This window comes from Petaurus breviceps, unplaced genomic scaffold, assembly GCF_028583685.1.
Source record: "Petaurus breviceps papuanus isolate PSGF00001 unplaced genomic scaffold, PetGlider_PUasm1.0 90865, whole genome shotgun sequence".
NCBI classification, from domain to species: domain Eukaryota; kingdom Metazoa; phylum Chordata; class Mammalia; order Diprotodontia; family Petauridae; genus Petaurus; species Petaurus breviceps.
In genome coordinates, this window is record NW_027187367.1 from 3,521,911 (window position 1) to 3,548,878 (window position 26,968).

At 41.4% G+C, this 26,968-nt stretch overlaps 2 protein-coding genes and 1 pseudogene across 10 annotated transcripts in view; 2 read left to right on the forward strand and 1 right to left on the reverse strand.

The window, feature by feature from the left end:
• The window catches only part of TRIM39 (tripartite motif containing 39), a 38,822-nt gene extending 27,980 nt beyond the window's left edge, over positions 1–10,842 (forward strand). For 6 of the 9 annotated variants that reach the window (XM_069073145.1, XM_069073151.1, XM_069073147.1 and 3 more), the window contains 6 exons: positions 2,722–3,181; positions 4,315–4,410; positions 5,546–5,776; positions 8,645–8,667; positions 9,178–9,293; positions 9,796–10,842. In XM_069073145.1, coding sequence (XP_068929246.1) covers positions 2,729–3,181; positions 4,315–4,410; positions 5,546–5,776; positions 8,645–8,667; positions 9,178–9,293; positions 9,796–10,343 — 1,467 coding nt within the window. In that variant the 5' untranslated portion in view covers positions 2,722–2,728 and the 3' untranslated portion in view covers positions 10,344–10,842. The other 3 variants (XM_069073150.1, XM_069073148.1, XM_069073154.1) reach the window with 3 other exon arrangements.
• A 2,224-nt stretch (positions 10,843–13,066) lies between these two features.
• RPP21 (ribonuclease P/MRP subunit p21) lies at positions 13,067–14,386 on the forward strand. Its single transcript, XM_069073155.1, has 5 exons — positions 13,067–13,223; positions 13,313–13,413; positions 13,544–13,626; positions 13,905–14,030; positions 14,192–14,386. The coding sequence occupies exons 1-5, from the start codon at positions 13,167–13,169 to the stop codon at positions 14,290–14,292; spliced, it is 468 nt and encodes a 155-aa protein (XP_068929256.1). The 5' UTR covers positions 13,067–13,166; the 3' UTR covers positions 14,293–14,386.
• Positions 14,387–14,536: 150 nt separating this feature from the next.
• Positions 14,537–19,164, reverse strand: LOC138149935 (prefoldin subunit 5 pseudogene; annotated as a pseudogene).
• Positions 19,165–26,968: the final 7,804 nt, after the last annotated feature.

A 26,968-nucleotide genomic window follows, 5' to 3' on the forward strand; every position in this document is an offset into this window, starting at 1 on the left:
AATACAACCTTATAGTATCATAAACTTGACCTAAAATTAAACCTTACTGTGTATTGGACATTGTATTAGGTAGGTACTAGAAGAGATTCAAGTTTAAGTAATAGTTGACCACTGCCCTCAAGAGTTGTTCGGTCTAGTAGTAGGGGTATATAACATAGTCTTACATAGGGCTTCAAGATTTATAAAGAACTTACTTCAAAACAACCCTATGAGGTAATTAGTGAAATTACTGTTTTCCACATGAGGAAAGTCGTGGATTAAGTGAATTGCCCAAGGACTTGACCCTGTCTGGCTCTCCTGAATCCAGCAATGTTGTTTGAGATCAGAAGAGTACAGAGGTTATTAGTGACACAGGAAAGACTCTAGCATTAAGCAGGACCAGAAATGGCTTCTTACAGAACATGGCATTGTTACTGAGACTTGAAGGAAGCTAGGAAGTGGAAACTTAGAGAGAGGAGAACATGTAGGTGTCAGACAGCCCCAGAAAATTCTTTTTTAAATATAATTTTTTTATTTTGGAGGGCAATTGGGGTTAAGTAACTTGCCCAAGGTCACATGGCTAGGTTTTTTTGTATGTGTGTGTTAAGTGTCTGAGGCCGGATCCGAACTTGGGTCCTCCTGACTCCAGGGCTGGCACTCTACTCGCTGCGCCACCTAGCTGCCCCATGCCCCAGAAAATTCAGTCAGAAGATGGAGTTTCATGGAGAAACTACAAGGGGGCTGGTGTGTCCTTGGATCATAGGATTACATGGAGGGGAATAAAATATAAGACAACTAGAATGGTATAAAGGACCCAAGTTATAGAACTTTGAAAGTGAAACAGGATTTTACAGTTTTATTTTGGATCCACTAGAGTTTATTGAATTGGGAGGATGAGGGCATCAGACTTGTACTTTATAGGAAGTTCACTTTGACAGCTGAGTAGAAGATGGATTGGAGTAGGGAGAGACTTGAGGCAGGAAGACCAACAAGCAGTCTCTTTAATAGTCCAGATGTGAGGAAATGAGGCCCACACCAGGATGGTGGCATCTTCAGAGAAGTAAAGATTGGGTGGGGGCAATGGAACTAAAGAAAGGACAGATGGTAAAGATATCTCAGAAGTAAAATGACAAGACTTGGTAACTTTATGAATGAGGAGTGAAGGGAGAGAGGAGGGTCAAAAATAACAAAAAGAGGTTTCAGTTTTAGGAACTAAGTAATAATGTAATAGTAAACTTTCATGATCTAATTAACAAGAATTTTGTTTGCCTTGTAAAATTGAGAAGGGCTTTGGAGAGATGATTTTTGACAGCCAAGCTTCTGTGGCTTCCAATCATTTCTAGTATTCAGATGAAGCTTTCATTTTGAGGGGGAAAAAATTCTAGAACCTTAATATGATGACAGTTGTACTATTATCTATTGACTGAGAACATATATTATGACAAAAGGCTACTACGAATTTATTAACACTTTAAAATGAATTTGTATTTTATCCATCCACATAGATTTGAAAATAATTGCATATATGTGACATAATATATTGAGCCTCCAGAAGGTATGTTTGCTTACTTATTATACTGTCGTGTAATGAAATATGGATCCTTTGTCTTAGCTCTACTCTACAGGTTGGAACCCACTGCTTGAAATAAATATCTGTGTAATAAGCAGAGGTATCCCATACCTTAGAGTTGACTATTTTTCTTAGTTATGTTGATAAGTTGGATTCAAATTGATGTATTCTGGTAATTTATCAGCTGACTTGAAGAACAGAAATAATTTCGTAAAGCAGTGTTAATAAACCATAATTTATGAAAGGATGAGAAGACTGGAAGCGTACTCAAAGTAATAAACCTTCATAATATGCTATCTAACACCATCAAAATTACTCCGCCTGGTCAAGTTTCATTTTTAAAAGTATTGTGAAGTATTATGTAAACATCCTATTGAACAGAATGAGGTATGCTTATTAAGTGGAGCTGTGTTATTCAAAGCAAAGATAGCTCTTTTAGTCAGTGTTAAGTCACTGCAGGATCACCTGTATGAACTTGGGTGGCATATGAGATAATTACTGTACCTTGTCTTTTGGAGTACTTTATACTCTTCCAAAGTACCTGCTATGTTGGCACAGGATCTGTGTCAGACTAGGAATATATTATGTAAAGAGGAGCTAACCACTGATTTTCTTAAAAAAAACTTTTTTACAGGACTTTTATTTAGATATAGTGTATACTAATACTTTGCATTTGTGAAATGTTTATTTATAGTCTTTCAATATGCTGACCATTGTGCTGGGGGTGTCTATATGTCCTGCATACCTCACAGAGAATCAAAGGAGAAAAGTTCTGTGAAAGCAGGGGGACTGTCTTATCTAAACTCTGTATCCATTCTGCTGCCCAGAACAATGGGATGTAGAGGTGGGAAGAGAATGGGAATCTATAGAAGAATCCAAGAACAGAAGAGGGGATGTGCCAGAGAAACAGAGCAAGAAAACATAATAAAAGTTACAGAGTTTGAGAGCAAGACTGTGGTAAATATGTTTTCAAAAAGATATGGGATGGAAGGTTTAGGCTAGGGCAGGGTAATATGGAAAACACCTGGATGAGAATATATTAGTGGCATCCAGACCTAGGATTATACTGGAATATTGGGACCAGGGATGAGGATGAGACTTTATTTGTTGAACTAGGACACCAAAGAATTGAAACTAAATCCATCTCCTTTCCTTTTCTTCCCTGACATAAGGTGAATAATGGCAGATACAGGCCTGATTGAGGCAGGGGCCTCAGCGGCCTCAGCAGCTACAGCCCTGGAGAACTTACAGGTAGAGGCAAGCTGTTCAGTGTGCCTGGAGTACCTGAAGGAGCCTGTCATCATTGAATGTGGGCACAATTTCTGCCGGGCTTGCATTACTCGTTGGTGGGAGGAACTGGAAAGAGACTTCCCTTGCCCTGTTTGCCGCAAGACATCACGTTATCGCAGCCTCCGGCCCAATAGGCAGCTGGGCAACATGGTGGAAATCGCCAAACAGCTACAAGCTGTCAAGCGGAAGACCCGAGATGAGAGTCTCTGCCCCCAGCACCATGAAGCCCTTAACCTCTTTTGCTGTGAGGACCAGGAACCTGTATGCTTGGTGTGCGAGATCTCCCATGCCCACCGGGCTCACACCATCGTGCCACTGGATGATGCTGCACAGGAGTACAAGGTGGGGAACCTGATGCGTGATGCCGACGTGGGGAGAAAAAGAGGGAGGAGCAACAGAGGATGGGAGACTCCATTGGGTAGAGGATTGTAAGCTCCTTGAGGGCAAGACTGCATCTGGTCCACATTCTGTAAACCTCCCAGAGCTACACACACAGGGGGCGCTCAGTACGTCCAGTCAACTCAATTATCCACGCGAATGGAAGCAAACAGTGGTGAGGATTATCCAAAAATCATTTATTTTTGATTTTGCAGCACATTTTGGGGCCTTATGTATGAATATCGGTGTGTCTGATCTGGGAATTTACAGTATTTTGCACAAATAAATGACATAATTTTGAGAAGTCCTGACTGGGAGAAGATGGACTGATCTGGCCTTCCCTTTCTCCCTTCCTTCCCTCCCACCCCTTACCCCCTACCACACACAAATGCACACACACCCCACACAGTTTTCCCTTTCTCCCCCTTGAGGCTGGGAAAAAGTAGCTTCATACCTTTTTAGACTGATGCAGCACCGGCATCAAGTTGAATTTCTATTGGTGTCTGCATACTTTTTTATGATTGAGAAGGGAGAGTTTATTTAAGTTACAAGATTTCCTTCTGGGCTGCAGAAGGAAATGTTTAATAGTACATAGAGAATAATATATAAACGTATTTTTATTACCTACTTTTATAACTTAAATATAAGATTTGAGTTAAATCCATATGTCTAATGACTATATTTGATAATAGACAAAACAGATGGACAATAAGATGAGTGGACAGATGGAAAAGGAGTATATTCCTTGAGTGAAAATTAGGGAGTTTAGGAGGGAGGGGGCAGGGGAAATACTGAAAATTGATAGTGGCCAGTGAATCCTAGCAATTATCTGGTTGAATAAGAGATGAACAAGGTTGGTGGTGGATTTTGAGTTTGGGGCAGCGATTAGATAAGTGAGATTCACTAAGTAGAAGATTGGGTATGAATTGTATATAGGCTCTGGTTGGTGGTGGGATGTTGAGTAAATGATTTCAAGAGTTATGAGATATAGTGATTGAACTGAGAAAATCAGCAAAGAAAGACAAGTGAGTTTGAAGGATTGGGCAAGTGATGGTGACAGCCAGCCTCCATCACCTTTCACAATCCCTTCATCTCAGGAGAAGCTGCAAAAGTGTCTGGAGCCTCTGGAGAAGAAACTGCAGGAGATCACCCAGTGCAAGTCATCTGAAGAGAAGAAGCCTGGGGAACTCAAGGTGAAAACACTTGGGAGGGAGAGAGTTTAACCAGAGCTATGCTGTGGGTATGATCCTTATAGACGTATAACCAAAGGCTACTACAGGTCAAATCCCATTACAAGAATACCATGAAAATAAAAACTTTGTCATGATAAAAAATATTTTCACAAAGAACTGTATTAATTTAGCTTTTGCAATTGCTAAACCCAGTTCATGTGATGAATATCCATTAGGTACCTACTATGTGCAATGCACAAGTAGTGGCCCAGTTTTCTTTTTAAAAAAATGATTTAAGGTGAATAACAGCAGAGCCTTTTGCCTTGAAATTTATTATAACCAATATCATGATACCTTTTAACTTTAATATATTACATTAAACTATGTAGGTTTTCATTCCAAAACATTATAATGAACTTTTTTTATTAAATCCAGTTAAATTTTCAAAACTTTTAAATCAAGAAAATAAATTGTTAAACATCACAAACTGTATTTATCTGTTCAGATGTTCACCACTCCCTTACCACTAATCCACTAAAGCTAATATCTCCTTTAGTCTGTCACTATTTAGTCACTCTATTCTGAGAAGTTTTAATTGTGTGTTGTTTGCAAAATATTTCTCAACTATACTTACAGAGAACATCTCACTTGCTAATATACTGTAAAAGTGTAAAGGGGAAGAAGAGTGGAAAATTAAGCAGAGGAATTCAAGCAACTCCCTTCTTCAAACATCCCAAATTCTCAAACAACCCTGCAAAACCAAACAGCAGACTCAGAAAGATATAGGAACTTGGAGGAGTGAAGGGATGGGGTGAAGGTGTGTGCATGCCACCTCCTTGAAAATGAATGAAAATTTGCTTTGGGGGTTTTCCCCTTTTCTCTTGCTGTGTTTTGAGCACTTTTTTTTTCCAATTGCTAACTCATAACCCTACCAACTGCCTACACAAAGGCCAGTAGAACTCAACCTCTTTAAGCTTGGAATATTATTTCCTGCAATGTACTCATTACAAAAGAAATTGTTATCATGAAAATGGGTATCCTTCAGTTCCTTATAATGGGATTTAACCTGTGTTAATTCATTTAAGTGGTGGCTTGTGGGGTTGAGCTACTGAATTCCCACTTGGCCCTGTTGACACTTATCCTTCTCTTTTCTCAGCGTCGAGTGGAGAGTAGGCGGCAGCAAATTGCAGGGGAGTTTGAGGAATTACATCGAAGGCTAGAAGAAGAGCAGCAGCTTCTACTTTCTCGACTGGAGGAGGAGGAGCAAGACATCCTACAGAGGCTTCGGGAAAATGCTGCCCAGCTTGGGGAGCAACGTCGAGATCTTGCCCGCCTTGCTGCTGAGATAGAGGGCAAGTGCTTACAGTCAGGTTTCGAGATGCTCAAGGTGTGACTTTCTCTTCACTCTCCTCACCTCCAACTTTCTACTCATCTAAGATCAGACCCATAAGTAACTGTCCACCTAGGATAGCTTGATGTAGTGGAGTGTTGGATTGGGTTTTGAGGCTGATTCTAGTCTTGGCTTTTTTGCCTCACTCTCTCCAGGCTTTCAAAATTTTTTACTTTAGTGGAGTGAGGAAACCTGATTTCAGATCCTGACTTAGCACAGGGCTGTGTGACCTTAGGCTAGATACTTTAGTTCTCTGAGCATTCATTTGTAAAATGGAGGTATGTTTAAACTACCTACTTAACTCAAAGGGTTGTTGTAAAGAAAGCACATTTTATAAAACTTTAAAGTGTCATATCAATACAAGTTGCTTTTACCAGGAACTGGATTCAGAAAGCTTTTATAGGTCTTTATAAATTTACTTTAATGTATCGTAGAGAATTTTTTATCAATTATATATATAGTGATGCTTCTGAAAACAGTTCTGTTAAGCATAATTAATTAATAAGGGTTATAGAAAATGTGTTTGTCCCTTTTTAAGTAACAGGTTAATGTAATGAGAATTAACAAGTATTCATTCATGGATATTACTTTAATTGTTCTCATATTCTTTTAAGTATGGATGTTCTGTCATCCTCATTTGCTTGAGGGCTCCTTGATGGCAGAGGCTGGCCTGCTCTTTTGTGCCCACTAAAACTCAGAACTTTTTACACATGGTTACAGTGCTCATGAAATAGTAAGGTCCAGTATAATGTAAAAGGTCCAGGAACCAGAGGTGGAATACCTAGATTCAAATTCCTGGTCCTGCCATCTTCTCTCTTTACAACTTTGGGCAAATCACTTTCCCCCTCAGGGACTCTGTTTTTTCATCTGTAGAAATGAAGGTGTTTTACTAGATAATCTCTTCACTCTATTCCAGCTTTAAAATATCATGATCCTAAATGGCAGTAGAAGTATCTAAATTGCTACTTACCTATGATTCATTCACATCTACCACTCATTAGACTTATATTAAACTCCTGTACAAAAAAAGGATAAAGAAAGGATTAGATGAGATCCTTGTCTTCAGAGAATTCCCAGTTTTGTTATTATTGTTAACATTGTTAACTAAACGTTGTTACAACTAACATTGTTAACTAAACCTCCTATGGGCATAGGTTCAGACATGTACAATTCCATCGGTATGGAAAACTCAAGACTCAAAGAATATTTAGGGTTTGAAGGGATCGAAGTAGCTACATAGTCCAACATATACCTGAAAGTAATCCCATATAATGAGAAATTGGTATCCAGCATTTTTTTTTCTTTTTGGAGGGGGAAGGGCAGGGCAGTTGGGGTAAAGTGACTTGCCCAAGGTCACATGTCTAGTATGTGTTAAGTGTCTGAGGCCAGATTTGAACTCAAATCCTGGCTGCAGGGCTGTTGCTCTATTCACTGCACCACCTAGCCACCCCTATCCAGCATATTCTTGAAGGACCTCCAAGAAGAGGGAGCTTCTCTTCCCCCCTTCCGCACGCACATGGCAGCTTATTCCACTTGTAGACAGATCTAATTATTAAGATGTTTTTCCTGACATTAAGACTAAATTTCAGGGCGGCTAGGTGGTACGGTGAATAGAGCACCAGCCCTGGAATCCGGAGGACCTGAGTTCAAATCTGGCGTCAGACATTTAACACAAAAACTACCTGTGTGACCTCAGGCAAGTCACTTAACCCCAATTACCCTCCAAAAAGCAAAAAAAAAAAAAGAGAGACTAAATTTGCCTCTATGACTTCTATCCATTGCTTCTGGTTTTGCCTTTTCCATCTAGCATAACAGTTTTTTAAATACTTCAACACAGCTATTGTGTTCTCCCAAGTCACATCTTTAGATGAAACATCCCCATTCCTTTAGCCAATCTTCAGATGATGTGGACTATAGGCCCTTCACCATCCTGGTTGCCACCCTTCAGATTCTCCCCAACTTATTCATGTCCTTCTTAAACTATAGTGCCCAGAACTGAGCAGAATAGCCCTAGTGAGGTTTGACCAGGGTAGGGGGGGCCTGCTTCCTCCATATTCCAAGAAGCTGTGCCCAAATGGAGCCTAAATTCATTTTTGCTTTATGGACTGTCACATCACAAACCCTGCTGAACCATAGAGCTTGTAACCCACTAAAACCCCTAGATCTTTTTCAGACAAATTGCTAATTTCTGCCATCATATACTTGTGAAGTTGAGGGTTTTAATCTTAAGGGTAAAACTTTACATTTATTCTTATTGAATTCATCATAATAGATGAATAGTAACTACTAATGCTACTTTTGCCTGCCAGGATCTTTTTAGGTCCTGAGTCCATCATCCATATATGTACACACCTGGTGTAGAAGCTCATTCCTCTAGTGCATATCACACTCGCTTTGTTGTCTTAATTGCCTGGACACTGAAGTTCATGGTGGTCACACAGCTCATGGGCTTCGGATTAGGACTTGAACTCAGATCTTCTTGACTCCAATATCAGCCTCCTATCTACTCTGCCAGTCTGCTTCCCCCTTGTGGAGAAACACAGCCAAACATACATTAAACGATTTGGAAGTAATTTCTGAACATCATTTTAAAGGAACAGAGTTGAACCTCAAATTGCAAACCAAATAAAAGAAGGCATCATGTCAGATGAGGCTCTGAGCCCCACCCAGAATTTTCTTCTCCACACTTGGCTACATCCCCTTGTCACTCCTAGTTCTAGGATGCTTTGCTCCCTCTGGAGACACTGAATCTATACCTGGGAACCTTGGGGAGGACTCTCAGGGCTGGGCTGCGCTAAAGGGGGGGCAGGAGTAGTAGGAGGGCAATAAAAGATAAAATTAATTCTGCTCCCTTCTCTCTTACAGGATGTCAAAAGCACACTGGAAAAGTAAGTGACGACTCCTTGGACCAGCTGCCTGTGGTGGGGGGATTCAAGGTCAGATAGGGCCTCAGTGTGGGAGAGAAAGGTCCCTAGCACCAAGAGGCACGAGGTCACTGGGATGGCCTTGACAGCACCCTCTTCTTCTCCCAGTTTATTGCTTATATTTCCCTAAACACTGAGCAATGACAGAATTCAATCCTGTCTCAATCTCCCAGTTGGAATGGGACCTAGAGGAGATAGAATAAAGGGGTACCAAGGGACCTATAGAGAGCTCTGAAAGGAGAGGTTATTTGGGGACCCTATGCTGCCCCTCCCACCTTCCCCCACCTAGCTGATTGGATTAAGGGAGAGAATCAAAACAGGAGAGGAATTCTTGGCTACAGTTTAGGGAGCAAGAAATGGGAAGGACTGGAGATCACAGCTTCTCTTTGAAGACTTGGATAGCTGTGGCCCAGTTGCTTAGGGCATTTCCTTGATCTGGCCCCTTATCCCCACTCCCACCCCACCCCCTCCCAGATGTGAGAAGGTGAAGACCATGGAGGTGACCTCGGTCTCCATTGAGCTGGAAAAGAACTTCAGCAGCTTTCCCCGACAGTACTTTGCCCTAAGGAAGATCCTTAAACAGCTGATGGGTGAGTTGGGCCAAAAAGAGAACTAGCTGCAAGAATATATAGGGAGGAGAGGTTCCTTAGGTCTTTCCCCTTTGCCTCCTCAACCCTTCCTCACCCACCCATCTCCCTTGACTGGCCTCCAGTCTCCCCTTATTTTCTCTTTCTCATACCCTCAACCTTGTCCTCTCTCCTTCCCAACTCACTACTTCCCTCTTTCTGGCCCTCAGTCTTTGCCCTTCCCCCTCTCAACACATTGGGGCAGATTTTAGTGAACCAAAAAATGGAAAAGGCCAAAACCTGAATTAATCACCCCCTAGCCAATTAGCTTTTGGATAGTCAAGTTTGCTGTAAGTGAACCCATTGGGATTAGGATGAAAATAGTATTCTCCCTCCATCATGGATCATGAAGGACTAAAAGTCAACCAAGTACAGTGATTGGGGGATCTTAGAGAAGATAGGCCTTACAAAGTTAGGTCCATTGCATCCTTCCCACCTTCTCCCTTACTCTGACCTCTTCCTGCAGCGGATGTGATCCTGGACCCAGAGACAGCTCACCCTAATCTAGTCCTATCAGAGGACCGAAAAAGTGTCAAGTTTGTGGAAACTCGGCTTCGGGACTTGCCTGACACACCTCGGCGATTTACCTTTTACCCCTGTGTCCTGGCCACAGAGGGCTTCACCTCAGGTCGTCACTACTGGGAGGTGGAGGTGGGTGATAAGACCCACTGGGCAGTAGGTGTGTGCCAGGACTCTGTGAGCAGAAAAGGGGAGCTAACTCCACTTCCTGAGACAGGATACTGGAGGGTGCGACTGTGGAATGGGGATAAATACGCAGCCACGACCTCACCTTTTACCCCTCTCTGCATAAAAGTGAAACCCAAGCGAGTGGGTGTATTCCTGGACTATGAGGCTGGCACACTGTCTTTCTACAATGTCACTGACCGCTCCCACATCTATACTTTTACTGATACCTTCACTGAAAAACTCTGGCCACTCTTCTACCCGGGTATTCGAGCAGGGCGAAAGAATGCAGCACCTCTTACCATCCGGCCTCCTACAGATTGGGAATGATGATGGGAAGGAACAGGGTGGGATGTTGAAGTAATGGTGATGACAGGGGAGACAGGTATTTGGAACTGTGTCTCTTAATTTCCTGTGTCCTGCTGCTAGAGGTTTCCTTACTATCAGGCTCATGTCCTGTATTCTGGAGAAGGTGAGGTAGTGGGAGGGAAGGTTATCCTAGGAAAGAGACTGGGCCTGGAAGAGAGTCTCAGAGATCACATACCTGGGGACTGATCTTTTCCCATTATGTGAAGAGGAGGTGGGGAGAGGTCTACTGAAGGTGAGGCTGTCTTGGTTGCCTGCACTGGGTTCCACCAGTTTCCTCATTGCAAGAGGACTTTGGGGAGGGGGGGGCCTTCCCTCCAAAACAGAATTAGGTGTGGGAAACCCTGAAGCCTCTGCTCACCCATTTTGGGTGATTCTATATGCCCAGGACAGTTTTGTTCCTTTGAGGGAAGCAGGATAATCTCTGTATCCCTAGAATGAAATAAAGGTGAATTGTCAGTCACATGGGAAGAAGAGTGTTAAAGTTGGTCTGGGGCAAAGTGTAAAAGAAAATAAGTAAATAAAAGTTAGGAAAGGGGTTTGAAGAGGACCCAGAGGTTCTAGCCACAGGGAAGAATAGAAAATGTCTCCTCTTGTTGCCACTTTACCCTAGCCAGGTGTGGTAGAGAGGAAGTCATTGTATCTCAGGCACTCCAGTGGTGAGGTGTAGAAGCAGAGAAATGGTTGAAACTCAGAAATGGCAGATGCTACTGTAGATGACTCGGCATCATAGATGAAGAATTATTTCTACATGTCCTGGCCTTGAAGGTTTGAATAGCTGGGGCTAGAGCACAAATGAAGGTAGTGGGAAAGTAGTATGATTGGGGAGGAGGGGGAGCACTGAATTTGGCTTCAGGAGCCAGATCCAAATCCTGGTTCTGTCATTTATTAGCTATATGATCGTTGGCCAGTCCCTTGCTCTTTCTGAATTGATCAGTTACTCCATCTGTCAAATGATGGGGTTGAACTAGATAGATAATCTCTGAGGTTCCTTCTAATTTATCTTAATACTGACTATGCCATTCATAGAACTAGAAACATATTTCTCCTCACCCATCCATTCTGTACACTTGGGGCTGGCAGGATGGGTGGAGTAGGGCATAGCAGCAATTACCAGGTTACAAACTGGGGTTTCGTACAACCAGTCTTTAAATCCTGAACCCAAGCTTCCTCCTAAAGCTGTTACCCATCATCATATCTGATTACCACCGTGTTCAAATTAAGGCTGGCCAAAGTAGAACTGAGGCAGATGTGTTGCCAAAAGCATTACACGTCCAAAACCAAATCATCTGTGGCTGTTGGTAACCAGAACTTCACATAACAACAGGCATCACCACCACAAGCTTATTGAGTGAATCAGATTTGTTCTGGTTCCCTGTCCCACCCCACCCCCCAAAAAAAAATTGGTTTAACCCAATATCCCAGCCCCCTTTAATCTTTGCCTGGGCCCTATTTATGTTTATGGGGCTAGTAAAGTTATGGGGAATATATTAACCCTTAAATATGTTAATATTAAGCTAGTGAAAAGCTAATAGAATCAGTTTTGTGGGGAATGAAACAGAATAAGGTATCTGCCTACAATCTTTATGATTCATCAGGGCTAGATAGAGGTGAAAAACTAATACCTTAATTCAGTTATTCCCATGCGGGATCACAGCGTTAGAGCTGGGAGGAACCATAGAGACTAGTGCAATCCTGTGTGTCTCACTTTACAGGTGAGGAAACAGCTCATAACAGTTTAAAGATATATTGCAGGTCACAGTGATAGGTAGCAGAATTCAGGTCTGCCTCCAAAGCCAAGCCAGAACTCCTTTACTTTTGGCCAGATTTGTTAGGCTGCAAAAGTTTTATTATAATTGCCTGGGACATCCACTTAAGTGGTATTTGAATGTGTATTTATCCTGACTTGAGAGCTAGCCCTCTATGGTGTTCTAGAAGGTATCTCAAAGTTTGATGAGGAAAAGTCTGGAATTTTTTTTTTAATCTCTAGCACTACTCATCCTTCTTGCTGGTGAGGGCATGTTGGTATATGAATTTCTCCCAGATCTTCACTACCCTTTTGTCTGTGGTTCGTCCACTCTCATGCCAAAAGGAAAGCCTATTTTGTGTTACTTTATCCTCCCATAACCTTGTTTGGTGGATTTCATGATCTTTGAATATGTGGGAACGTGAAATGCTTCTGCCCTGTAACCTTGAAGAAATAGAATAGGTTATACTACCCCAGGAGTCAGCCACTGTTGTGAAAAGCGCAACAACTGGAGTCTAAGGACCGAAATTTGAGGTCTGACCTTATTAACTGTCGTTTTAGGCAACTCATTTTGGCCCTCAGTTTCTTTAGCTATAAAATGGTTGGATTGTGATCAGAGTTCTTAAATGTTTACTTTCCATCATTAGTTACTCCTGTATATCGAGATTTAACACGAATTGGATGGAGTTAGTGAGTCCCATGAAGAGAACAATGGGGACCAGCATGGGACTGGGGATTAAGGGGTCAAGTTAGGATAGATAGATGAAAAACGGTGGCAAAGTGTTTAAATGAGTTGACAAGATTGCGCGAATAGCGGCGTGGTATACTTACCGGCCTGGCTAGGCGTTAAGAGGCGGGGACTGGGTGGACCTGCCCTACGGAGGCGGAGGAAAGGGGAGGTTCCCCTTTTGAAAGTAAATGCATATGTAAGTGGTGGCGGGGGAGACTACTTCTCCCAGCAGGCGTCGCGCGAGTAGTAGTTCCGCTAGGGGGTGGAGCGGTATTCGAGAAGGTTGGGGTACCTGAAGGCTGCAGAGGAGATGGCTGGACAGGTGAAAGATAAGGAGGCTTTTCAGAGACTCAGCTTCCTATACCAGGTGAGGGCGCGACGGGTAGAGGGTAGAAGTGGGACGGGGAAGTCGGCGTGGGTCTGAGGAACGACCAGCGCCGCTTCCTCCCTCGCTAGGCTGCCCACTGCGTCTTAGCCCAGAACCCTGAGAACCAGGCGCTGGCGAGGTTTTACTGCCACACGGAAAGAACCATTGGAAAGCGGCTCGTCCTGCGACAGTGAGGCTTCGGGGCGGGGCGGGGTAGGGGAGGCGAGGGACCGGGCGAGCGAACGGGGCGGGGGAGGAGGGGTAGCGGGGGAGAGGGACGAGGCCGAGGCTGACCTCGCTGTCGGTCGTCGCCCCCTAAGGGACCCCTCGGTCAAGAGGACCCTCTGTCGCAGCTGCTCCTCCCTCCTCATCCCCGGTCTGACTTGCACCCAGCGGCAGAGGCGTGAGTGTTACCTCCACCCAGGTGGGATGAAGTGGGAGCGGCGATGGGCAGGACCGGGTTCTGTTTTGTTTTAATAGCTTGTGTGCGGTGTTATCGCTAGCCTTTCTCTTCTTTACTAATAGAACTCCACCTAGGAAAACTGGGTTGGGGGTCCCCGTCTGTAACTAGACAAACTTGGAAGCATTTAGGGGCCACTGGAAGTTTTAGGGCTGGGGGTCAGTGGGAAGGCAGACAGTCCTCCTCTACACACTCTGTCCCTCCCTCCCCCCGGTTCCAAGGTCGCCTAGGCCAGCGCTGGACAGTACAGACTTGTCTAACATGCCATCGAAGCCGGAGATTTCTCAATGACCCCAGGCACCAGCTCTGGGGGGACCAGCCTGAAGCCCAGCTGGGGAACCAGGCGGGTAAGGAAAAGAAAAATATCCCTAATCACAAGGAGGAATAAATAATGGGGTGAATTAATCAGGGAGAGACCTTCTATAAAGAGAGATCGAAGGATGGAGGTAGAGTCTGGGTTGATGGGAAGGGTGGCTATTGTGGATGAATCTTTTTCTTCTGTCTCCAGACCCCAAATTGACTAGATCTACTGTAGCAAACACAAGCCATCCAGTCTCAGCCCAACCATCTGGGGAAAAATTGCATCATCAGGACCTCACAATACAATGACTGTGAGGATATCTTCTACAAAGGACTAGGAAATATGGGGTGTCATTCAGATAAAATATTCAATAAAGTTTTGTCCTGCCTCTTTTTACTTGTATACTAGTATTTTCAAGTGGTAAAAATTCTGTCTAATGTCTTTTCTTTGACACAACCTGTAATGTAGTGGAAAGAACATTGGAACTGGAGTATTGGACTCAGATGGAGTATCAGAGTCAGAGAAACTAGTTTCAAATTCTGTCTACAAGCTGTGGGGTATAGACAGATGTAACTAAGAGCAGCCATAAAGTACATCAACAAATGAAAAATCATATTCCACAAATTTACTTTGAAAGTTTGGAGAGTTTGGAAACCAGGACATGAGTTAAGGTACCATTAAGTAGGGGATTCATCATGAAAGTCAGCTTGCTAAAGGCCAATTGGAGCCAGGTTGGTATGGAGGGAAGAAACTCGAATGGTTGGAAAGACATTCTGCCAAGGAAATAACTGGATAAAGACTATAATATGTTAGAGAGATGAATTCACAGTTCCTGGCTTGATAGAGGTTTTTCATAAAAGCTAATAGAAATTGAATGTGGAATGTAGAGATCTTGGAAATCCTTTTATCGAAACCCCACATTTTACAGAGATGAAATTGATACAGTTCAGGGGTATCCCAAAACAGGGTACAAGGTTGTCTGGAAAGGACAGGCTGGCTCCAAGTAAACATGTTTTTTTGTGAGTAACAACACCCATGAAGGTTCCTTTAACCCAATTTAAATCAGGGAAGGTGGCAACCCCCTATGAAAGAGGGGAAGCCCCCCCCCATCCGAAGGATATGCCTCCCACTAAAGGGTGATGCCCTCTTGAAGGGGACACCTGCTAAGACAAGATGCCCAAGTTGGGAGGATACCTTGTGCTTAAGGATGCCCACTAGTCAGGAAAGGCTAGGGATTCTTAAAGAGTAAAACCTGGGATGGCTAGGTGGTGCAGTGATTCACTGGCCCTGGAGTCAGGAGGACCTGAGTTCAAATCCGGCCTCAGACACTTAACACAAAAACTAGCCGTGTGACCTTGGGCAAGTCACATAACCCCAGTTGCCCTCCAAAAAGCAAAAAAAAAAAACAAAACAAAACATGAGTTTACAGGGGCGGCCAGGTGGCTCAGTGAGTAAGAGCACTGGCCCCAGTGTCCGGATGACCTGGGGATCGAATCCGGGCTCAGATACTTAGCACCACACCCAGAAATAACTGGCCTCATAACCTTGAGCAAGTTACTTAAAAGTTTGCTTTAAAAAGGAGTAAAACCTGCCATGGGTGGAGAGATGAGATAACCAGGGACAGTACAATTGTTCAGTGTGGGCAGAAGGGCCACTCTTTAGTTCTTGTATTTCATTGACCAGCCTATTTGAATCTCATTGTCTCCTAAAGTGGCTTTAAGTGGAACTTGACAATAATGGACTTCTTGACCACTCTATTTGAATCTCATCAAAATTGCTTGCTTAAAAGTCACTAGTTGCTAGTGACTCTGAATGGAACCAAATTATTTTCTTTTTTTTTTTTTCTATCTGGGCCCAGCGGGCACTTTTAGTGGCTCTGTTCACCCCTCAGGCTTTGACCTCATCTGCCTGGGACTTTCCCATCACTGTGAGCTGCTGAATCTTCTGGCTCATCGTCTCCATGATAGCCTGCTTCATGAAGCTTCCTGCAGAGCTGGCTGAATTTTTTCCATCTGATTAGTAAGGAAGTCAATTTTCTTCTTGAAGAAGTCTTTAGCATCATCTGCTGACTTCTCCACATAGTAGCCAGTTCCTGCGTCAATGAGAACATGCTCCATCCACATCATGAAGCTTCCCAGGTTCATACATAGAACTGGTCAAGGGGACGAATAATTCTTTCCCCCTCCTTGCTCTTGTTCAGCACGTTCAGGCGCTCCTTGGCCTCCACATATTTGGTCTGTACAACCTTGAGCTGAGCAATGGATGAGGAGAGAAACTCCACCTCCTGGCCCAGGTGGTTCTTCAGCAGCTCCAGCTGTGGCAGCGACAGCTTCATGATGTTCACCGACTGCTCCATGTTGGGAGGCTCACCAAATTATTTTCTTAAAGACCATGCCTGAAAGCCACTTCACTCTAGCTCTCTTTGATTGGCCAACAATAGGTCTCTGCCCAAGCACCACTTAATAATTTGGGGGGGGGGGGCCCTGTTGACTCAGTGAATGTAAATAGTAATTGTTTCTCTTTTGGACAGAAGCAAACCTAATGGTCTCACCCTCCCTGTTTGATAAGTTTTTTTTTTTTTTTATTAAAGGGGCCATCCCTTGGCTCACTTCTTAAACAGTCCTAATTACCTTTGCCTCAGTCAAAGTGAGAACTTGGAAGGACCTTAGCTTAAAAAGGCCAAGGTCTCCCACTGCATCCTGGGCCATCTCCAATTATCCTGACCTATCTGGCCAGTGGACCTCGATGGCTCTGGAGAAGAAAATAGGGCTGGTGACTTTGCACAGCCCTCCATCACTGTAATCCAATTCACTTGCAAGTCATGGCATCATCTTCCTGATGTCATGGTCTTCTTCCAAGAATGAAGGACAAACCACACACATATATAAATGTAATGAAATACTATTGTGATGTAAGAAATCAAAAAAAGAATGGTTATAGCTTGTATCAGTTGAAGCAGAGTGTGAAGTTAGCAGAACCAAGAGAACAAGTCATACAATTACAATATAAAAAAACAAAAGATTTCAGAAATCTGATCAAAGTAATGACCAACCATGACTCCAGAGGACTGATGATGAAGAATGCTACCCAGTTCCTGAGATGAAAGTATTGGGTGCAATATGCAGATTGAACTAATAATTGCTCATGCATAGGTGAAATAATAGAAGATAATATTATCTAGGTTAATTTACATATTCAGTTCCATACCAATCAAATTCAAAGTATTATTTTATAGAGCTAAAAAAAAAATAACAAAATTCATCTGAGGGAAAAACAAAAGGTCAAGAGTATCAAGGGTATTAATGAAAAAAAGGCCTAGCAAAACCAGATCTCAAAATAGTAGTCATCAAAAAAAAATTTGGTACCATCAAGAAAAAGAAAATTTAATCAGTAATTCACTGCTTGACAAAAACTGTAGGGAAAACTGGAAAGTATTTTGATAGAAACTAGGTACAGACCAATACCTTGCACCATATACCAAGAGAAGCTTCATGTTGGGTGTGTTGAGGTCTAGGGGTGCTAGGGACCCCGAAATTCAGGGATAAGCAATGCATGTCCTGCCCTGAATGAATTCAACCCACAACCTTCTTTCAGCCAAAGATGAAGTTTATTAGAACAATAGTGGGTGAAATTTTAAGAATCTAAGCTATTAGCCAGACTCAAGGAATCTGAACATTGGCCAGACTTAAGGAGTCTGAGCACTTTAATGGAGGCAAGATGGATATACTGTGGTCAAGGAGTGAGAAGATAGGGATGTGAATTGGACAAGTAGTCTGGGGTGACTGTGAGAAGGATTCTAGAAGGAATTAAGGGTGGGAAGTGGCCAGGGTAATCAGGAGATAACAGGCAATAAAGGGTTGGATTAGGTTAGAGGTAACAGAAAATTGGATGTTTGGGCATGGGGCCACAATGAAAAGCCAGTTGACTGGGATAGCAAAGGCCAGAGACTTGGTCATGTGCAAAAGTTCAGGGAAAATTGGGGAAAGGGGGTTCCCAGGGCCCAAAATCCATCAGGTGCATGAATTAAACATGAACATGTCATAAACAGGAGCAAGGAAGAAAATACCTGTCAGAGCTGTGGATAGGTCTCATGACCAAATGAAATAAAGAGAAGCTAAAATGAAAAATTTGGATTTCATGAAAAAATTTTTTTAAGTTTTGCACAAACTAAACCAACATAGCTAAAATTAGAAGAGAAATGGACAAAAGGAAAAAAAATCTTCACAGCAACTTTCTCTGTTAAAAATCACTGTTCTGGGATGGCTAGGTGGCACAGTGAACAAAGCAGCAGCCCTGGAGTCAGGAGGACTTGAGTTCAATTGCAGCCTCAGACACTTAACACTTACTAGACATGTGACATTGGGCAAGTCACTTAAGGCCAATTGCCCTGCCTTCTCCCCTCAAAAAAGAAAATCACTAGTCTAAGATATATAAAGAATTGCTTCAAATTTATGAAAATAAAAACCCTCCCCACAGGGGGGGTAGGTGTCACAGTGAATAGAGCATGGCCCTGGAGTCAGGAGGACCTGAGTTCAAATCCAGCCTCAGACACTTAACACAAAAACTAGCCATGTGACCTTGGGCAAGTCACTTAACCTCCAAAAAGCCAAAAAATCCTTCCCAGTTGATAAGTGAACAAAGGATAAAATCAAGCAGTTTTCAAATAAAATGTACCCATTTCTTTAAAAAAAAGGACTTTGGTGGCAGGATCATAAGTGCTGCATTTACTAGTTTTCATAAATCAAATGGGTTTCTGTAAGTTGGTGTTTCTTCAGAAGGTACAAAACAATGCTAAGAGGGATTATCACATGGCTGTTTTTCTCTTTCTGGCATCATACTCATTGGTAAATAATCATTAGCAATAATGCCTTGCTTAAAGTTAATCTGTTACCTGTGGTATTCTTGTATGTGTAAAAGACAGTTTCTCATGGAAAAGAAACACAATTGAAAAATGTATTCTAGAATGAAGAATGCTATGACTCATAATTTTGTAGTATACCTTTTCACTTGGTGAAGTGTTTTGTGGTAAGTCAACGTGAAAAGTATATGCTAAGTACTGAAATTTTGGGGGATATGTACTGAACTTTTACTTTTTGTTCTCAAGTACAATATAACAATTTAGCAAGCCTTGGGTAATTTCAAAGTTATTAATTTAACAGTCAGATTTTAAGAATCTAATAAAAGATTGTGTCCTCGACAGTCTGATTCTGCTGTTCTTCTCAGGTCAAAGAACTTTGTCTTTCTTCCATTCAGAAAGTTGATTTTAGACTGCACATAGGTATGATTTCTAACCAGCCTAATGCATTAAAAAGAAAATACTGTACTGCTTAATAACTTATATCCTGAAAAATAGATAGGAGCCATGAGCTTAGAGGTCCATGATCCAGGACATATTAAAGATTCTTTATTAACTTCAGAAGGAGAAATAGTCTTCCTTCAATTTCAGTGGAAGTTTTGCCTGTGTTAAACTAATTTGCATAATTAGTTCTATGTGGTTTTAAAACATTTTATTGTAACTTAGAAAATACATGTATCAAACTGAGTTGATACATAAAAACTATAGAAAGCAATTTTCTTTGTTACTTACTCTGACCACCCATATTGGATATGACATGAAAATACATTTTTCATTTGCTAGCTCAGTGATTTGAGTTAGATAAAAAGTGATAGATGCTCTGCAAAGTGTTTGCAAAGTACAACTATAGTAACTGTACAATAAGATTGGGCAGGGCATAAAATGCCACTTCTGCTCCTGGTCTTTATATTTTGACACAATGAGCCATCAGTAATGCACTAAATGGTAACCTTGTGACCATAAAGAGAGAGAAGAAAAAAATAAAAGCAATCTAATCTTAAAATTTATTCTTATAAAGTCAATATACATGGAAATAACAGTGATCCTTAGATTTTAAGCAAAATATGAGTCAAAAAGGCAATATAACACTGACGTATAAGAATGGTTATTATTTGCTAGATACTTACTAGATACTTACCTCTTCATTTTATAGAAAGAAATGTTTTGGCATCTACAATGTTAGTGCAATAAATGTTAGTTAAACTTTTTCACCCCTGCACAATACTATTCGATAATACAAGACTTAAGAAAAATCAGCTTACCCTCTGGAATTTTTGAAAAATATCCACTGATCTAATATTTATAATTCAAGAAAAAATGGAATTAACAAAAACAATCCTATCAATTTTTCCTACTAAAAATAAAATATAATATAGATAAATGGTCTATGAGTGATAGTACTCGATTTGGAAAAACAATTTCTGATATTAATTCACAGTGGGGCTAATGTTATATCTGTTTTTTTTAACCCTCTTTTATTTCTTTATTTTTAGTTTTCAACATTCATTTCCACAAGATTTTGAGTTACAAATTTTCTCCCTGTCTTTCCCCTAACCCCCGCCCCAAGATAGCAAGCCTACTGAATAGCCATTCCCCCAATCTGCTCTCTCTTATATCCTCTCCCATACTCCCTCTAACTTTGTAGTAGGGCAAGATGGATTTCTATACCCCAGTATAGAAAATATCTGTATATCTTATTTCCCAGTTGCATGTAAAAAACAATTTTTTTACATTTATTTTTAAAACTTTGAGTTTCAGATTCTTTCACTTCTTCCCTCCTCACCCACCCCCACTGGGAAGATAAACAATTCAATATAGGTTGTATATGTATAGTTACGGAAAACATTTCCATAGTAGTTATATTGTGAAAGACCAACTATATTTCCCTCCATCCTATCCCGCCCCCCACTTTTTCTATTTTCTACTTTGACCCTGTCATTTTTCAAATGTATATGCTTCTAACTACCCTCTCCCCCAATCTGCCCTCCCTTCTATCATGCCTCCTCTTATCCCTTTCCCCCCACTTTCCTGTAAGGTAAGATACCCAAATGAGTGTGTATATTATTCCCTCCTTAAACCAGATTCAATGAGTAAGGTTGACCGATTCCCTTTTCACCTTCCTGCTTTTCCCCTCCATTGTAACAGTTTTCTCTTGCCTCTTTTATACGAGATAATTTACCCTATTCTATCTCTCCTTTTCTCCTTCTCTCATTATATTCCTCCCTCACCTCTTAATTTTATTTTTTAGATATCATCCCTTCCTATTCAACTGATCCTGTGCCCTCCATGTATATATGTACACACATATACACACACTCACATATATATTTATACACAAATAGGCCCTCCTATCCATACATATATATATATTCCCTTCAACTATCCTCATACTGAGAAAAGTCTCATGAGTTACAATTATCATTTTTCCATGTAGGAATATAAATAGTTCAACTTTAACAAGTTCCTTATGATTTCTTTTTCCTGTTTACCTTCTCATGCTTCTCTTGCTTCTTGTATTTGAAATTCAAATTTTCTGTTCAGCTCTGTTTTTTTTTTCATCAAGAATACTTGAAAGTTGGGGCAGCCAGGTAGCACAGCGAGTAAGAGCACCGGCCCCAGTATTGGGATGACCTGGGGATCGAATCCGGGCTCAGACACTTAGCACCCACACAGAAACACCTGGCCATGTAACCTTGAGCAAGTTACTTAACCCCAATTGCTTTAAAAAAAAATAAATAAGATATAGTTATTTCAATATGTATTTTAAAAAAAAAGAATACTTGAAAGTCCTCTATTTCATTGAATAATCATATTTTCCCCTGAAGCATTATACTCAGTTTTGCTGGGTAGGTGATTCTTGGTTTTAATCCTAACTCCTTTGACCTCTGGAATATCATATTCCAAGCCCTTTCATCCCTTAATGTAGAAACTGCTAGATCTTGTGTTATCCTGATCGTGTTTCCACAATACTCAAATTGTTTCTTCCTGGCAGCTTGTAATATTTTCTCCTTGACCTGGGAACTCTGGAATTTGGCTATCATACTCCTAGGAGTTTTCTTTTTGGGATGGTTTTCAAGAGGTGATTGGTTAATTCTTTCAATTTCTATTTTACCCCCTGGTTCTAGAATATCAGGGCAATTTTCCTTGAGAATTTCTTGAAGGATGATTTCAAGGCTCTTTTTTTGATCATGACTTTCAAGTAGTCCAATAATTTTTAAGTTATCTCTCCTGGATCTGTTTTCCAGGTCAGTGGTTTTTCCAATGAGATATTTCACAATGCCTTCTATTTTTTCATTTGTTTTGATCTATTTTATACGATCTTGATTTCTCATAAAAGTCATTAGCTTCCATTTGCTCTAATCTAAATTTGAAGGAATTATTCTCTTCAGTGAGTTTTTGAAATTCCTTTTCCATCTGGCAAATTCGACTTTTTAAGGCATTCTTCTCTTCACTGGCTTTTTGGGACTCTTTTGCCATTTGAGTTAGTCTATTTTTTAAGGTGTTATTTTCCTCAGTATTTTTTGGAGTCTCCTTTAGCAGGCTACTGACTCACTTTTCATGATTTTCTTGCCTCATTTTAATTTCTCTTCCCAATTTTTCCTCCACTTCTCTTACTTGATTTTCAGAATCCTTCTTGAACTCCTCTATGGCCTGTGACCAATTCATATTTTTCTTGGGAGCTTTTGATGCAGGAGTTTTGACTTCATTGACTTCTTCTGGATCCATATTTTGATCCTTTTTGTCCCCAAAAAAGGATCCTATGGTCTGATTGTGCTTCCTCTGCTTACTCATCTTGATGGCAAATTACTTGACTTTTCAGTTCTTTGCCACAGTAGAACTCTGCTTCCAGATTAGAGAGAGCTATGTCCCAGATCCCTAGGGTTTTCACAAATGTTGTCAGAGGTCTGAGGAGAGCACCCTCTCTACAGACACCCCAAGCTCTGGCACACTGCCACTCACCCCAGGACCACCACCAACGACCAGGATACAGATCCAAGCAGGTCAAAACAAGAGTGATTACCCTCTAAATGGTTGCTTGTTCCCCCTACAAGCTGCAGGCCAGGAGCTCTGGAAGCAGCCATAGGGCAGCAGCTGCAGCCACTGCACCTTGCCACTTCTTGCCCTGGGGGATTGCGCTCTTCAGTCAGTCACCCAGTTCCAACAGAGTTTCCCACTGACCTCTTATTTTCTCTTTGGCATTTATGGGTTGAAAAGTCTGGAAACCGCCACAGCTGCTGGTGATTTGTTCTCCTGAAGTCTGTTCTGTCCTGTCTGTCTCGCTGGTGGGGGCAGCCAGGGTCTGGTCAATATTTGTTTTTTTAATTAAGTTTTATCTCAGAGCTCCTCTTTCCCCTCTATGATAAAATTTATTTGTTGAAATGCACTGATTTTTTTCCAAATATATTTTAAGATATTAATGATGGTGATCATGGGTAAATCCTATTGTAAAAATTAATTTTGGGGGATGACTAGGCAGCACAGTGAATAGAGCACTGGTCCTGGAGTCAGGAGGACCTGAGTTCAAATCTGACCTCAGACACTAAACACTTACTAGCCATGTGACCTCAGGTAAGTCATTTAACCCCAATTGCCCTGCCTTTCCCCTCCAAAAAACAAAAAGCAAAAAAAAAAATTTCATTTTTTGTCCTGAGAATTTTTTTTTAAGCAATCGGGGTTAAGTAACTTGCTCAAGGTTACATGGCCAGGTGTTTCTGGATGGGTGCTAAGTGTCTGAGCCCGGGATTCGATCTCCAGGTTGTCCTGACACTGGAGCTGGTGCTCTTACTCGCTGTGCTACCTGGCCACCCTTTGTCCTGAGAATTTTGCATTAAAATAGCTCTATATACAAAAAATAAAAAAAATCCAAGCTATCAATATCTATGTGAAAAAATTATCTAAATCATTAATAATTAGAAAAATGACCATTAAAACAACTTATACCCATTCAATTGACAAAGGTGACAAAAAAGGAAAATGAGAAATGTTAGCATGGCTATGGAAAAAAATGATATTAATGCACTATTAGTAGAACTATGAAATGGTCTCGCTGTTCTACAAAACAATTTGGAATCATAGGCATAACTTGGTGATATTGTGGGTTTGATTCCAGCCCACCACAATAAAGTGAATAGTGCAATAAAGTGAATCACACTAATATTTTGTTTTTCCAGTGCACATAAAAGTTATGTTTATACTATATTATAATCTATTAAGTGTGCATAGTATTTTTTTTGAAAACTTTTGAATGGAATTTCCCTTTTTTTTATTTTTAATGCTTTATTAACTTCTGATTTACATCATTCGTTTCCACCAGATTTTGAGTTACAAATTTTCTCCCCGTTTTCCCCCCACCCATCCCCCCAAAACAGCAGTCCCACATGATATCCCCACCTCCAATCTACTCTCTCCCATATTTTCTCCCATACCCATTTCAACTTTTCCAGTGGATCTCTATGCCTCAGTGCCTGTATATCTTTTTTTTCCTTAATAACATGTAAGATGGTATTAATAATAGTATATATACACACACACACATATATATATATATTTGAATATTTGATTTTAAAACTTTCAATTCCAGATTTATTCCCTTCCCCCCCTGCCACCCACCCCCACTGGGGAGACAAGCAGTTCAGTATAGGTTGTACATGTGTGGCTAATGCAAAACAATAACATAGTAGATGTATTGTAAAAGACTGACTATATTTCCCTCCCTCCTATCCCACCTCCCACTTGTTCTATTCTCTACTTTGATCCTGTCCCTTTTCAAAAGTGGGTGCTTCCAACTTCCCTCCCCCCCAGCCTGCCCTCCCTTCCATCATCCCCCCTCACATCCCCTTCCCCCCCTATTCTCCTGGAGGGTGAGATCCCCTATTTAGTGTGTATTTCCCTCCCTCCTCAAGCCAGATTCAATAGGAATAAGGTTGACCCATTCCCTTTTGCCTTCCTATTCTTCCCCTCCATTGTAACCATTTTCCCTTGCCTCTTCTGTATGAGATAGTTTGCCCCACTCTGTCTCTCCCCATCTCCTCTCATTATATTCCTCTCACCTCTTAATTTCACCTTTTAAGTATCATCCCTTCCTGTTAAATTGGTCCCGTGCCCTCTATCTATGTATACCTGTAAACATATATACACACATTCACATATGTATTCATATGCCCGCATACCCTCATATAAAGACATATATATATATATATATATATTTCTAATCCCTTCAACTACTGAGAAAAGTTTCATAAGTTACAATTATTGTTTTTCCATGTAGGAATGTTAATAGTTCAACTTTGGCCAGGTGGGTCAGCGAGCAAGAGCGCTGGCCCCAGTGCCAGGACGACCCAGATCAAATCCGGGCCCAGACACTCAGCACCACACCCAGAAACAACAACTGGCTGTGCAACCCTGAGCAAGCCACTCAACCCCAATTGATCTAAAAAAAATAGTTCAAATTTGATAAGTTCCTTATGATTTCTTTTCCCTGTTTACCTTCTCATGCTTCTCTTGCTTCTAGTATCTGAATGTCAAATTTTCTATTCAACTCTGGTTTTTTCATCAAGAATGCTTGAAAGTCCTGTATTCCACTGAATGACCATATTTTCCCCTGAAACATGATACTCAGTTTTGCTGGGTAGGTGACTCTTGGTTTTAATCCCAGCAGGCTGTGCTGGTGTCTCAGCGGTTTCTCGCCCCGGGGGGTAAAAGCCACACACTCCCACTTACTGGGTTCCAAAGTCCAGACTGCACTGGCCTCTCACCTTGTCCTTCGCATCTATGTATTGATAAATCTGGAAACGGCCACAGCTACTGCTGATCTGTAGTCCCTCTGGCTGGCGGTTGGTCAGGCCCGCCCTGGGGCTAAAGCCTCTGCGTGGTGCTGGGCTCTGCTCCCAGAGCGCTGCACTGGCCGATTCCTGCCGGCCTGCCGGGCTGTCCTCAGCGGGAGGTTAGCTTCTCTGTGTCATTTTGTGGGTTCTGCAGCTCCAAAGTTTATTTAGAGTCCCCTTTTTACATGGATTGGGGAGGGTGGAAGCCGGAGCTGCGGGAGGGTCGTGCTTCTACTCCGCCATCTTGGCTCTGCCCCCCTGTGCATAGTATTTTAATAAAAATAAAACATCAATATACATACTTTAATTTTAAAATATTTTGTTGCTAAAAATGCTAACCATTATCTGAGCCTTCAGCAAGTCATAATCTGTTTGCTAGTGGTGGGTTTTGCCTTGGTGATGTCTGATGACTGATCAGGATGGTCGTTCCTGCAGGCTGGGATGGATATGTCAATTTCTTAAAACAACAATGAAATTTTCCACATTGACTGTCTCTTCCTTTTACAAAAGATGCTGTTTGATAGCATTTTACCCACAGTAGAACTTCTTTTAAAATTGGGGTCAGTTCTTTCAAACCCTACTGCTGCTTTATCAACTAAGTTTATGTAGTATACTTCAATATTGTTGTACCTCAGGGAATAGAGGGGTCCAAGGAAAGGAAGAGAGATGGGGGAACAGTCAGTGGATCAGTCAGAACACTCATATAATTCTTATTATTATTCTTATTGGGTAAGGTTTGTGGCACCCCAAAACAATTAACAATAATAATATCAAAGATCTCTGATCTGAGATCACCATAATAGATATAATAACAATGGAAACATTTTTAAAATTACAAGAATTACTAAGATATGAGGAGAAACATGATATGAGCACATGCTGTTGGAAAAATGGTGCCAATAATAGACTTGCTCAAGACATGGATGCCACACATCTTCAATTTAGAAATCTTCAGTTTAGAAAACAACAAAAAAAAAATCTGCAAAGCAGAATAAAATAAAAGTGTGCCTGTATAACCAAAAAGTTCTTAAACTGTGTGTGCCACTTCTACTCCTGGTCTTTATATTTTCACTATATGTTTCCTTTATAAAAAAAAAAAAAAGTTGGGCAGCTAGGTGGCGCAGTGAGTAAAGCGCAGGCCCTGGAGTCAGGAGGACAGGAGTTCGGTTCCAACCTCAGACACTTAACACCCACACAAAAAAACTAGCCGTGTAACCTTGGGCAAGTTACTTAACCCCAACTGCGCTCCAAAAAGTAAAAAAAAGAAAGAAAAAAAAAAGTTCCTTTGACACAATGAGCCATCAA

Excerpts from the sequence above, each read along its gene's own strand:
- RPP21 (XM_069073155.1), top strand. The coding sequence starts at position 13,167 with ATGGCTGGACAGGTGAAAGATAAGGAGGCTTTTCAGAGACTCAGCTTC. Across the intron at positions 13,224-13,312 it reads GACTCAGCTTCCTATACCAG|GCTGCCCACTGCGTCTTAGC; the intron begins GTGAGGGCGCGA and ends CTCCCTCGCTAG. Across the intron at positions 13,414-13,543 it reads AAGCGGCTCGTCCTGCGACA|GGACCCCTCGGTCAAGAGGA; the intron begins GTGAGGCTTCGG and ends TCGCCCCCTAAG.